We start from the raw sequence: 13,655 nt of genomic DNA, 5'->3' as shown, positions 1-13,655 counted from the left end.
GGCTTAATAAACACACAAACAAAAAATATGAATCTGGTCAGGTATAGGAAGTAGACTAAAAATGAGAGCCAAAAAGAAAATCCTAAAAACAAAACAGATTATTGAAGCAAAATATGAAGGAATGAGTAGTGGCTCAAGATGTTTGCATAGTATTATTCATACAATTTTTTCATATTGTACATACAGTTGTATAAAACCATTTTTGGCTTAAAAATATGGAGGATTTATAGTATTTGCATAATACCATGTGCATTCCCAAATCAATTAATGCAAAATTGTGCAAAATTTGTAAAATAAATCACCTCATCACAATCTTTCAAATTGCTGTTCCATAGTATGTCAAATCTACTTGATTAAAACGTATCTGATGCTGATGTGGCTTAGTGGTTAGCACGGTCATCTTACAGATCCAGTGTAGGGAGTCTCTGGTCTCTGGGTTATTGGGGTTTCTAAATTATGGACTTTACATAAATCCAGGTTGTACCCTGCCTTGTGCTCTAAGTTCCCTGGGATAGGCTACAGGTCCCCTATGGAGGATAAGTGCTATAGATGATGAATTGATTGATGGATGTTTGGTGCCACTTCGAAACTCACTCACTCACTCATCATCTATACCGCTTTTATCCTGTATTCAGGGTTGCTGGGACCTGAAGGCCATCCCAGGAGACTTACAGTAGGGCATGAGACCGGATACACCCTGGACTGTTTGGATTGGGTGCCAATCCATCACGCACTCACACACTATGGGCAATTTGGGAACGCCAATTAGCCTAATCTGCAGGTCTTTGGACTGTGGGAGAAAACCGGAGTACCTGGAGGAAACCCACCATGCACCATGCAAACTCCATGCACACAGAGACACAAATTGAGCCTACTTTAAAACTCGTCTTAGTAGAATCTGTTACTCTTTGCTTGCTTACCTTCCGTTTCTACGCAGGGTCAGCTGCTTTTCCTCCTCAAATATTACACTGCCCAGGCCAGAAATTGCAGTATTCTACTATATCATTGTACCAATTTTAACTTTGATTATTGCTCGTGCTCTCAAAACCACTCTTATAAAAACACTTAATTTAAGTCACAGAATATGCTCACACGATCATGGAAGAAAAGAAAATTTTTTTATTGAATAACCTGGTAATTTAGTACATTCAAACAGTAGGCTGACTTCATTTTATTGTCACATAGCATTGCTTAACCTAGACATTTAAGCATTTGGTAGTGGCAGTGGCCACTATGCATGATAAGTGCATTGCTTCACAAGCTTCATGTCGTTATGACATACTCTGCAATACGGTCAATCTGGACACATCAGACCACATGATCTTTTTTTATTGCTCCAAAGTCTGTTTATTCTCTTAAACAAACTGAAGTTTTTTTTTTTGCTTAATCTCTCTAACAAGTGGTTTTCTTATGGACCACAGCTGTTTTTTACCCAATTCTGTAAGATCTTTTCCTCCCGTCTGCTCCTCCTGTGCAAAACTAAAAAAAAACATGAGTGTTATTTATTCATTTTTATTTATTTATATTTTTAATGATACATCACCAAGTGTTTAGTGATCTCCAACTGTGGAATTTTATTCTGGGATGTTGACAGTTCAGCACTATCCTTCCAGGTTGTAATAATGTGCTGGACAGTGTTTAACCAAATTCCAGTAATTTTGGGGTGTTTTCTTTGCTTAAAGTAGGTCAGTAATTTGACTATTTCAATTTTTTTTGGTAGATATTTAAATCATTCTATTTTAAAAACATGGGAATTAAGTGCCTCTTCAAATAACATATACACTAATTGTGTGGCAGTCGGGTAATGCCTTTTTTTTTGTCTAAAAACTAAGATTATAACATTTTAAATCTTCCAAAAGAGAAATGGAAGAAATTCAGGCTAAAAGATTATATTTAAGATTTATCTACACTGACCACAACCAAGGAAAATCTTATGAAGTATTAAAATTATAAATAATTTCTAATAGGTTTGTTTAAATAAATGTATTATTAAACTCAAGATATTAAAATACATTATCAGCAGTAAAACAATCATACTTTTTCATAATTATTGACTGATGTCTGACTGTTTTTCTCTGGGCTACTTTATAACTAGATCTACACTACAATAAGTGAGACAAATTAAATTTTTTTAATTTGTGTTTAGACAGTTGCATTTATGTCAAATAAGTTAATGAAATAGGAAAAAAAATGTGTTAACTATGGGTTCTGTGAATTTGACAGTGACATTGCATATATTATTACTATTCTAACATCCTGAAAAATCATATAAGAACACTTAAGATAATTGGTCAATGATTGTATGAGGGTGATTCGTTTACTTTGGGAACTAGAAATGTCCCTTATAGACACTGGCTTAACATAATGTTTCTTGGTAGGTGTATTTACAGAAGTTATATTTACATTGTGTATTTAATGTGCAGAATTTTTTATTAGGGGAGAGCAGTTACTGTACATAATGTATATCTGTTGAAGGTTAAGCAGGATAAGGTGAAGCAACAATGATCAGCAACAATTTGTAAAAAAGTGTAATCTTAAAAATATTTATTGTCCACTTTTTGTTTTAGCAACAGGATGCACTCACGCTTACACAGACTCCATAAGGTTGTGTAAAACCTGCTGATCCGTGTTACAACAAATGGATCATCCAAGCTTCTGCTTCTGTAGATGGGATAAAAAAATCTGACCACAAAAAGTGTGTTTGCAACATCTGATGAATATTTTATAACCAAGCTCTTGAACATTGACTTTTCTGTCAATGTAATGAACCTTTTTGTTTGTTTTCAGTTCTTAATGCAATTCCTGGTATTACAGTATTTGTGTAAAAATCCCTAAGCTACAAACCCATAAACGAATCACTTAAACCTTAAAACATTATGGCTAATATTGTATAGGTTCCCCTTGTGTGACCAAAACAACTTTAACTACTCGGGGCATGACTCTCTGTTGCTATAAATTACAAGGTGGGGCCTCCATGGATTAGATTTGTTTGTTCAGCAAATCCCATAAATGCTTAATCGGACTGAGATTTGGGGAATCTGGATTCCAAATCAGCAACCTTGAACTCTGCCTGTTAAGCCCCGTATGTGACAGGCTGTGATGCACTGACTGTTCTGATGCTTTTCTATTATAGCCAGGATTAACTTTTTACAGCAATTTGTGCTACACTAAACTATATGTGGGTCAGACTAGACAGACTAACCTTTGGACTTCTTTGATAAATGAGGCTTGGGTGCCCATGATCATGTCACCAGTTTACTGGTACTGTACATTACTGCTCAAAAGTTTGGGATCACTTTTTAAGTCCATGGTCGTTCCTGATTTCTACTATGTTCTATATTGTAAAGCAATGCTAAAGGCATTCGAAATATGCAAAAATCTTCTTTGAACTGGTAATTTAATATGCTACCATCTGCTACTCATGATCTGTAATGTCTTCATAACGGCTCAGAGTTGCTTGGTTAACTGGTGATTTTTGAAGCTGGTAATTTTAAACTAACTTCCCTGCAGCAGAGGTAAGTTTTGGTCTTCATGCGAGCCAGTTTCATTATGGTGCTTCATGGGTTTTGAAAATGCACTTGACAATACTGTTCTTGCAAGAACTATTCCAGAAAGGCTGACCTCTGTGTTTTAAAATAACATCTGACTGTTTTTCTTGTTGTTATGTAATTACCTAATTCCATATGTGTTATTTTATAGTTTTAATCGAGATCCCCAGTAGAAATCCCCAGTACTATAACCTGACCTTGTTATAGAACTTAAAAAATTAATCAAAAAACAAAACAAAAAACAAAACAAAGAAATCCCAAACTTATGAGCGTAGTATGTATAATTGGTAATTAATGGTAATGTTTTGACTTATAAAAGCCAGACAAAGCCATTTATCCAGACAAAATGTTCACCATTTATTTTTTTAGGCAGTCATACAAACAGAGGAAAATGCAAAGATGGAGCTTAGCCATGTCAGAACACCAGGCAATTCTAATAATGTGCAGCTAATACAGCTCAAGGGCTCCGAATGTCATACAGGTATGCTAATGCATAAAGCTTAGACACTATAAAATTGCTTAGAGATTTCTAATAATGCTTATAGAACAATTAACAGTACAAATAATAATTTACTATGCAGCATTAACTTTTTTGTTCCCTGCTAATTTGGTGCTGAAACAGAATGGCATCATAGATATCACACGAAAAAAAAACATTTTTGCAGTGGGGTCCCTTTTAGCTTTAAAATAAATTCCTCGACACATGTTTGATTCCTTAACTTTGCAAGGCGAGGCCAAATTAGGTCTAACTCAACATAAGAGTCTTTCAGTTGCTGATATTTGGAGTAAAGCCAGTTACCTACACAAGACTTAAACCTATATAAGAAGACTGTAATAGCATTGTGGGGTGTGTGAATTGCGATTTCTGCCACTCTAAACAAACCAGACCTGACTTTGAGAACCACTGGACTAAGGCACTAGTACATGAGTACAGCTATCCTGGCCATAGAGCCTGCTCTAAGGGTATGGGGAGATGCATTTTCAACAAAGAAGTTCTCTAAACATTCATATTATATGTCTAAAATCAAACGACACATGAGGAATGATTCTGTCAGTGATCCTGAAAAATTTCACTCATAGGGCCTGAACTCAGCTCAGGATTATACAGTTTGGGTCCTTGGAATGATTAAACTTAAACAGTACTAAAAAAAAAAAATTCCTTGTAAGCAGCAAGTTGCATATATTTCATAGATAAATAACATATGAATAAGTACAAACTAAGTGACTGGATTTAACCTTAGGTGCACTTTGTTCACACTAACTCTAGGACAAGTTCTAGTTAGAAAGCTAAATATTTTCACCGTGATACAAGCACCAGCTGCTAAAGGTTTAGAGTTAGATAGGTTTAGGTTTAGAGAGATGACAAGTTAGGCTTAACATGCATTGTGCAGCCTTCACCCTCGCTAATATCTAGAGGCTCAGTATAAACGGAAACAACTGACACAGCTACAATATGTGTTACCATAGGCATAAAATGTCTGTTAATTGTGATCCTTTGAGGAACAATGTGTATCCTCTTGATATTTTCAATATTATAGGGTGTAATTCAGTCAAGTGGAACAGCAGAAATACACAGGTTATTTAAGGCACATGCAACCTGTACCATCTTGTCAAAAGTGGTCACATTGGTGCTACGATCTACAACAGTAAAAGCGCTCTCTACTGGACCGGACAGCATAGAATATCTTTTTTTGACCATTTGTATCACCCGCTCCACATGCCTACACACATTAATTTTCTCTGTAGCAGACTGTGACGCCTCTGCTTTTGTGTCCGTGTTACTCTGGCTTATGTCATGAAGTTCACTGTTAGTGACTGTGAGCTCAGCTCTGTGAACCCCGACCAAGTCCTTAATGTCAAAATCCTGTTCAGCCAGAACCACATCACCAGGCAGGAGCTTGTGAAGGAGACCGCAGCTCTCAACCAGAGTCTTATCACTAATGTTGCCAGGTGCTCCTCTGGAGACGAACATAACTGCCCCCTGGGGGGCAACACCAATAACGTATTTGAGCTCGCTGACAAAAGCAGACTGTGCTGACGGAGTGCTCAGATCTCTCGTTGCTCTTGCACCATGACGATGTGCATCTATACTGACTGCTTTTTCAAGGGATACTGTAAAGCAGTCGATTATCACAGCACAGTCTGGATGCGTACACTTCACGGCGTCTGGCAGGTTTTTTCGGAGTTCCACTCTAGATGGCCAGAATACAGCAGTGGGCACCAGCGTGGTAAACATTATGTTGATGATTTGATGAACCGTCCTCGTTACTGTGGAAACTTTAACTCCAAAACGGTAAGCCAAGTCTTGATTCCTCAGATCAAGCCTGAGTCTCATTAAAGTCAAAAGTAATTGCTGGAACTTTGAAAGCTTTGCATTTTTGTCCTCTTTCATATGAGGCACAAGAAGCCACATGACTGTCTCGAAGACAAAATAGTTGGGTAATCCTGTGTAGAACAAAACCTTTTCTGGATCATTCTTAAAAGAGGCTTCAGTGAGAGACATCTTCTCTAAGGACTCTTTCAGTTTCATATTCTCTTTCTTGAGGGCATTCACTTTGGCCTCATAAATGACAGACGTTGTAAAACTGTTTCCAGGTGGTTCTTCTTCTTTGCCCTCGTTTTCACTTTCTGACAGAGTCTCTTCGGTCCCTTCACCTTCTTCCTTTCTTTCATCGTCACTGTACAGACAAGAGGATGTGCTTTCTGGTTCACCTTGACACTGTTCATGGCTATGGCCTTCATTAAAACGTCCCTGACCTTGTAGGAAAAGTAAGGCATTTGCAGCCTCGACTTGTGCTTCTTGTTTGTCATATGGCTCAAATGGATTTGCTTCTTTAGCGTTTGGGGATAGAGGAGCAGAGGTGAAGACCGAAGGGACGTAGTCTGGAGATCTGGGATTCTTCTCTTGTTTACCTGTAGTGAAAACAAGAAAATTGTAAGAATGCTCGAAGAAAATAAATATACGAGGGGGAGTCAAAAATTATTCACACTCCAATTATATTAAAACTTATGTTCTATCAGCTCTTTTGGGTCAAGGCAACTGTCTCCCCAGTCACTGCTGTGGAGGTGTATATACTCAGCAAAAAAAGAAACGTCCTCTGACTTTCAACTGTTTTTACTTTCAGTAAACTTAATGTGTAAATATTTGAATTAACACTAAAAGAGTCAACACCATAAGACATAAACTAAAAATGTTTCACAATGTGTCCCTGAATGAAGGGAGGCTCAAAATCAAAAGTACCAGTCAGTATCTGGTGTGGCCACCAGCTGCTTGAAGGCAGTTGTTGTGGCCATCCTGTACCTGTCACGCAGGTGTGATATTCGGATGTACCGATCCTGTGCAGGTGTTGTTACACGTGGTCTTTCACTGCGAGGATGATCAGCTGTCCTTCCTGTCTCCCTGTAGCGCTGTCTTAGGCGTCTCACAGTGCGGACATGGCAATTTATTGCCCTAGCCACATCAGCAGTCCTCATGCCTCCCTGCAGCATGCCTAATGCACGTTCACGCAGATGAGCAGGGACCCTGGGCATCTTTCTTTGGGGTTTTTTTCACAGTCGGTAGACAAGTCTCTTTAGTGTCCTGCGTTTTTAGAACTGTGACCTTAAATGCCTACTTTCTGTAAGCTGTTAAGGTCTTAACGACCATTCCACAGGTGCATGTTAATTAATTGATTATGGTTAATTGAACATGCATAGAAAACATCGTTTAAACCCTTTACAATAAAGATCTGTAAAGTTATTTGGATTTTTACAACATTATTGTTGAAATATACAGACCTGAAAAAGGGACGTTCCTTTTTTTGCTGAGTATACATGTTACAGCACATCAGTTTATTTGTGACTGTAGCGCGAGCAGAAATGGATGCCCCACAAAGAAGAGCAGTGTGCTTTGATTTGTTTTTTTGTGGTCTGATGACATACTTGATGCTGTTATTTTTTAAAGACAGTGTGGATTAATGTGCAATACAGAGAAAGTGTTTTGTTGCGAATAAGAGTGTATGAATGTATGGAGAAGTTTAAGGAAATTTGCATCAAGAAGGACACTTCTGCCCATCCTGTCGACACTCAAAATAACTTAGCAATAACTTGCTTTTGAGGTGTTAAAGCCTCCTCCTTATAGTCCCGATCTTGCCTCATCAGACTTTCACCTTTAAAAAGAAGCTCTATGAAGATTCACTTCTGATGAACAAGTAAAGTCAGTGCATTTATGGCTTGCAGCTCAGTCTAAATTTTTTTACTGGGGGATGTTGAAAGCTTCTTTACAGATAGACAAAGTGTATGTAAATAAATTACAATCAATTCTCCCGGCAGAGAGCGGATCATTTGTGACTCACCCTGGTATACACACATGCGCTAAGAAGGCGTTCCTTTCCTCGTCACGTGGATTTAATTATAAGGGAACAGTTATGACATGACGCATGACCGAGCACCTGTGGTTTGAGCATATATGAGGCAACTTTTCTTACCTGAAATGAAGTGGTTACTGCAGAGTCTGCTGCCCTCGTTTGGCACCCAGCCCTCACGGTTCACGGCGGCAATCCATCGCTGCTTCCTCTCCGGATCGCGCGGAAATCTGTAGAAGGATAACGCGGTTCCGGGAGTCCTCCGGTTCCGACATCCTGCCACCACGCACGTGTGAACCATATTAACCCGAGCAAAAACACCAAAACATCTAGGCTTACAGTCGGAATATTTATATTCTGACTCCCAAAATGTCGGTAGGGGTACCACTGTGGGCGAAATGTCTAACATCACCTTATTCCCTACATAGTGCACTACATACAGTACGGAGTGAAAGTTTTCTTCCGTCTGAGTTGTAGTGCACTCCATGTCCACTAGGCATCCGTTTCAAACGCAGCCACTGTAACGCGCAGATACTGCAGACGTCAGCGAGCGCCCTCATCTGCTGAACGCTGATTGGTCAGAAGACTCTCTGACGTCATCATCATCAAGCGATGTTCAGCTCTCTGATGTCATCATCAAGCGCCCCGTGCTCAGCGGTGAAGATATCAAGCTTGGACGCCATTAAGTCTTTTATTAATTTTGTAGACGAAAGAAGTTCGATATGGCTGTGGAATCCAGAGTAACACAAGAGGAGATCAAGAAGGAACCAGAGAAGCCTGTTGATAGAGAAAAGGTAATATGAGGAAATACTTCTGATTTTGAATTAGCTTGTTAGCCAGACATGCTATCGACAAGGGCTTGTTTGCACGTTAGTAGCAAAGTCGGCTAACGCGCTAACACAGGCACACGCCTCGGGAAATATATCGGAGTGTTACGGTTCTCATCAATAATGTACGTCTCTGAGTAATTTTAAATTTGGTTTAGGGTTATAAATCGTTTCAAAATGATTTCCCCATTGGAGTGATTGTGGATCCATGTGTTCTTAGACGTAGATCAGAGAGTTATAGTGTCTGATTGTTTTGTGTTTGTTTGTTTGCTTGCTTGCTTGTTTGTTTATGTGTTATGTTGTTGTTGCAGACATGTCCGCTGCTGCTGCGAGTTTTTACGACTAATAACGGAAGACACCATCGAATGGACGAGTTTGCCCGAGGAAATGTGCCATCGAGCGAGCTTCAGATTTACACCTGGTAATGTAACACTTACTTCTGGTAATAAAGCCTACTTTCTAATGAAATTTACTTTGATCAGCTTTTCCAAATCTGCCTCTATTTTACAGTCGTCCACTAAAACTCATGATTTTCCACTCAATAAGACGTTATTTCAATCTATTGATGGATATTAGGTCTAAATGCCCAAATACCAGTAAGACTAATGTAGGCATCACGGTGGCGTAGAGGTTAGCACTGTCGCTTTGCACCTCCAGAGTCGGGGTTTGATTGACACATATTTGCGTGGAGTTTGCATGTTCTCCTCGTTCTTGGATGGATTTCCTCCCACAGTCCAAAGACATAGAGATTGGGCTAATTGCCGTTCCCAAATTGCCTGTAGTGTGTAAAAGAGCGTCTTTGTGTGTGCGCCCTGTGAAGGATTGGCACCTTGTCCAGGTTATACCCCGCCTTGTGCCCCCAGTCTTCTGGTATAGACACCATGCCCCTCGTGACCCCTTATAGAGGACACAGCAGTATAGTTATAGTGAGTGTGTAAGAATATTGGCTGATCAGTTACGTTGTTTTTCTGTAAGTCAGTTTAATATATAGTGCTACCTCGGGATACAAATTTAAGACGTCTCAGGGGCAAGATTTTAAAGCTTCTGAGACGTATTGCAAAACAGATCTTCCCATAGGAAATAATGCAAATGCACATAATCTGTTCCAGCCACTCAAAAATATTAGCAATACAGCGGAACCTTGGATTGCGAGTAACTTAAAATAGATTTAAATTTAATGATTGAGCGGGATCTTGTTATAGAGACAAGATATAGATATGGGTAGTAGGGCTGCAACAGCTAATCGATAAAATCAATAATTTCGATAATGAAATTCGTTGTCAACGAATGCCGTTATCGATTAGTTGGGCTGCTCCCGTCACTGAGGACACAAATACACACAGATACAGAGCCGCTCACGCAATGGAGGTTACAGAAGTGTCTGCAGGAAAAAGCGCACGCCCCGAGTCCTCCAAGGTTTGATAGCAATTTACACTAAACGCCTCTAAGAAGACGGTAACCTGAATTTAAAGATTATTAAACTCTATATGTGGCTTTTGCATTTTTTAAAAGTTTATTTTTTATACATAAATAATACCCTGATTTAGGTTTTTTTTAAAATAAAAATAGTTAGTTGCAGCCCTAATGGGTAGTATGCATGCGCTTTGTTTGCCAAGCATTGCGTGATCACAACCGGTTCAATTGTTCTTCTCTCTCTCTCTCGCATGCAGTGGGATTATTGGTAAAGGTCTCTAATGCTCCTTCTCAGTGTGCGTGTAGTCGACATTTGTGCGTACATTTATTATAAAGCGTTTATTATAAAGGTAAAGTGCACGTTAATTTGTTTTATTTTCACTTTATATTTTGTATTAATAATTTTTAAATATCTTTGGGTTGGCAGAGAAGTATGTTAGAGTGGTGCAGGACATGTATGAGAGCTGTAAGACAGTGGTAAGATGTGCTGTAGGTGTGACAGAAGAGTTTAAGGTGGAGGTGGGTCTGCATCAAGGATCGGCTCTAAGCCCCTTTTTGTTTGCTCTGGTGATGGACAGGATGACAGATGAGGTAAGACAGGAGTCCCCATGGACTATGATGTTTGCAGATGACATTGTGCTCTGTAGCGAGAGCAGGGAACAGGTGGAGGAAAATTTGGAGAGGTATGCTCTGGAAAGCAGAGGAATGAAGGTTAGCCGCAGCAAGACGGAATACATGTGTGTGAATGAATGGGACCCAGGAGGATCAGTGAGGCTACAGGGAGCAGAGGTAAAGAAGGTGCAGGATTTTAAGTACTTGGGGTCAACAGTCCAGAGCAACGGAGAGTGTGGAAAGGAGGTGAAGAGGCGGGTACAGGCAGGTTGGAATGGGTGGAGAAAAGTGTCAGGTGTGTTGTGCGATAAAAGAGTATCAGCGAAAATGAAAGGAAAGGTGTACAGGACAGTGGTGAGACCAGCGATGCTCTACGGCTTAGAGACAGTGGCGCTGAAGAAAAGACAGGAGGCAGAGTTGGAGGTAGCAGAGCTGAAGATGTTGAGGTTCTCTTTGGGAGTGACAAGGATGGATAGGATCAAGAATGAGTGTATCAGAGGGACAACCCACGTTAGATGTTTTGGAGATAAAGTCAGAGAGGCCAGATTGAGGTGGTTTGGGCATGTTCAGAGGAGAGATGGTGAATATATCGGTAGAAGGATGCTGAGGTTGGAACTGCCAGGCAGGAGGTCTAGAGGAAGACCTAAGAGGAGATTTATGGATGCAGTGAGAGAGGACATGAAGTTAGTTGGTGTGAGAGAAGAGGATGCAGAGGATAGGGTTAGATGGAGGCAGATGATTCGCTGTCGCGACTCCTGAAAGGAAACAGCCGAAAGACAAAGAAGAAGTATCTTTGGGTTGTGGGACAAATGATCAGACTTTCCATTATTGCTTATGGGGGAAATTCACATTGATTAACAAGTGATTTGATATGCAAGCACACTTCTAGAATGAATTATGCTCACAATCCAAGGTTTAAGTGTTAAAGTGATGCAGATGTGCTCTTAGCCTTGAAGTGAAAGTTAATTTTCTTTTAGTGTTTGAGAGTTTGCATGGGGGAGGGGTGGCAGCAGTGAGTGCCCCAAGTAAGAAGGCACGCACGAAGTTCACTTTTTTCTGAAACACCAGTAACATTAGGCAAAGGATGAAAGTTCCTTGTAACCTTTCACTTTTTTTATCAGCTTGTAAACCAACTAGTTGCATAATCAGTTTCATTTCATTTTACATTTATGCAAAAATACTAGATTAACAATTTAACAAGATATAAGTTCAAATTACGATATAGCACCACAACATCTTTTCCCCCAACATACAGCTCAGGGCATCATGATTATTTTGATTTATACATATTTTCTTACACATCTTATGCTCATTTATCTCCTAAATTTTCTTTTGATTCCGTAAAGCTGCTTTTGCAACAGTGACCTTTTGTTAAAATCACTATAAAATATTGATATTAAATCCATACTGTCTGAACTGGCATTAAATGTTATTTTTATATGACAGGATGGACGCCACTCTTAAAGAACTTACCAGCCTGGTGAAAGAGGTTTATCCAGAGGCTCGAAAGAAAGGCACACATTTTGCCTTTGCCATTGTATACCCAGATCCAAAACGGCAGGTGTACAGGTAAATGATCTGCTATTGACAATGAAAGCGTACATGTCTGATCACTTGTCCTTGATCATCTCATGCATGTTCTCCCCCCCCTCCGTAGAGTTAAGGAGATTGGTAACACAGTGTCAGGTCGAAAGGGGGCAGATGATTCAATGACCCTGCAGTCTCAGCGCTTCCAGATCGGGGATTACCTGGACATAGCCATCACACCTCCAAACCGCGCCCCTCCGATACAAGGGCGCATGAGACCATACTGATCTTCTGCAGCTCATGGCTTTTTGTTTTTGCATGTTTGTTTTCTTTTACATGCTTCATTTTTTTTTGTACCTGATTTACTCAACTTTTAAGATGTTAGTACCTTCATTTACTACCATGGATATTGTTTTGCTGAATAAATCCTTTTTTTTCATACAAATCTTTATTCGCTTGGTCTTAATATATTGTTGAAATTCCCATTATAAATTTAAAGCAAGATGCTGCAAATTTACTCACATTAATTAGTTACAGTACAATGTGACTTTGCCCTTTTACTCACTGGCCACAAAATGGCATTCATACAGCAAAATATGTAGCAGCTAAGATTAATCTTTGGAGTAATTATGAATAAAGAATTTATAGTTCCATATCAGATTGGTATAATCTTTAATAGGATTCCCAAGATTAATTATTTGATTTGGTCTAAAGACACCATTTGTATTATATAGGCATTTATTATTTGCCATTTAGAGTATTATTACTGGTTCATTACTTACTCCCTGTCTACACCTCTTAATCCCGTATAGAGGGTTGCAGGGGGCCTCAAACCTATCCCAGTCTGTAAAATCTCCTTTCAAGCCCCTGACACAGATAATACACACAGGGGAACGGCAAGCATCGCTGTCTGGGTATTACTAATTTGTGTAGTGTTTCAAAGGTACTCAAGATTAAAAATAGACAACAGGTGTTTAAAACGTCATTTAAGTCTTGCCCAGATGCAATGGATTAAAAAATACTACTATTAATAATAAAGTTCAGTGACTATAGAGTGCACTCTACATTTGTCCTGCATAGTGGCACTTCTTATTATGATTGGTAGCTATAAATTGGTTATTAAATTATTTTTTATTAATTTCTAAAAATGTTGTATGAGACATTTTCACACATGAATTAGCCATCACAGAGTGTAGATATTAACCCCACTGAGAATCTCTGGGATGTGCTGAAAAGTTTCACACAGCAATCCAACACTCCCTTCATCAATACAATATTTTGGATAGAAAATAATGTGAAATAAATGTTATACATCATATAAGCGTATTGAAACGATGCTACAGCCTAATGAAAGCAAATTGCTGTCCAACAAATATTAGAGTGTG

General features: G+C 39.2%; 2 protein-coding genes across 2 annotated transcripts; one reads left to right on the top strand and one right to left on the bottom strand.

The window, feature by feature from the left end:
• Nucleotides 1-4,668: 4,668 nt before the first annotated feature.
• On the bottom strand, nt 4,669-8,260 carry LOC128524473 (uncharacterized). The gene is made up of 2 exons (XM_053497048.1): nt 8,015-8,260; nt 4,669-6,461 (listed from the first exon to the last, which is right to left on the bottom strand). The coding sequence occupies exons 1-2, from the start codon at nt 8,190-8,192 to the stop codon at nt 5,095-5,097; spliced, it is 1,545 nt and encodes a 514-aa protein (XP_053353023.1). The 5' UTR covers nt 8,193-8,260; the 3' UTR covers nt 4,669-5,094.
• A 250-nt stretch (nt 8,261-8,510) lies between these two features.
• sap18 (Sin3A-associated protein) lies at nt 8,511-12,592 on the top strand. The gene is made up of 4 exons (XM_053497320.1): nt 8,511-8,685; nt 9,030-9,139; nt 12,190-12,312; nt 12,401-12,592. The coding sequence occupies exons 1-4, from the start codon at nt 8,614-8,616 to the stop codon at nt 12,555-12,557; spliced, it is 462 nt and encodes a 153-aa protein (XP_053353295.1). The 5' UTR covers nt 8,511-8,613; the 3' UTR covers nt 12,558-12,592.
• The last annotated feature ends 1,063 nt before the right edge of the window (nt 12,593-13,655 follow it).

The sequence above is a fragment of the Clarias gariepinus genome, chromosome 5, assembly GCF_024256425.1.
Source record: "Clarias gariepinus isolate MV-2021 ecotype Netherlands chromosome 5, CGAR_prim_01v2, whole genome shotgun sequence".
In the NCBI taxonomy this organism is placed as follows: domain Eukaryota; kingdom Metazoa; phylum Chordata; class Actinopteri; order Siluriformes; family Clariidae; genus Clarias; species Clarias gariepinus.
Note: the sequence above shows the minus strand (reverse complement) of the source record. Positions and strands in the feature narration are given on the sequence as shown.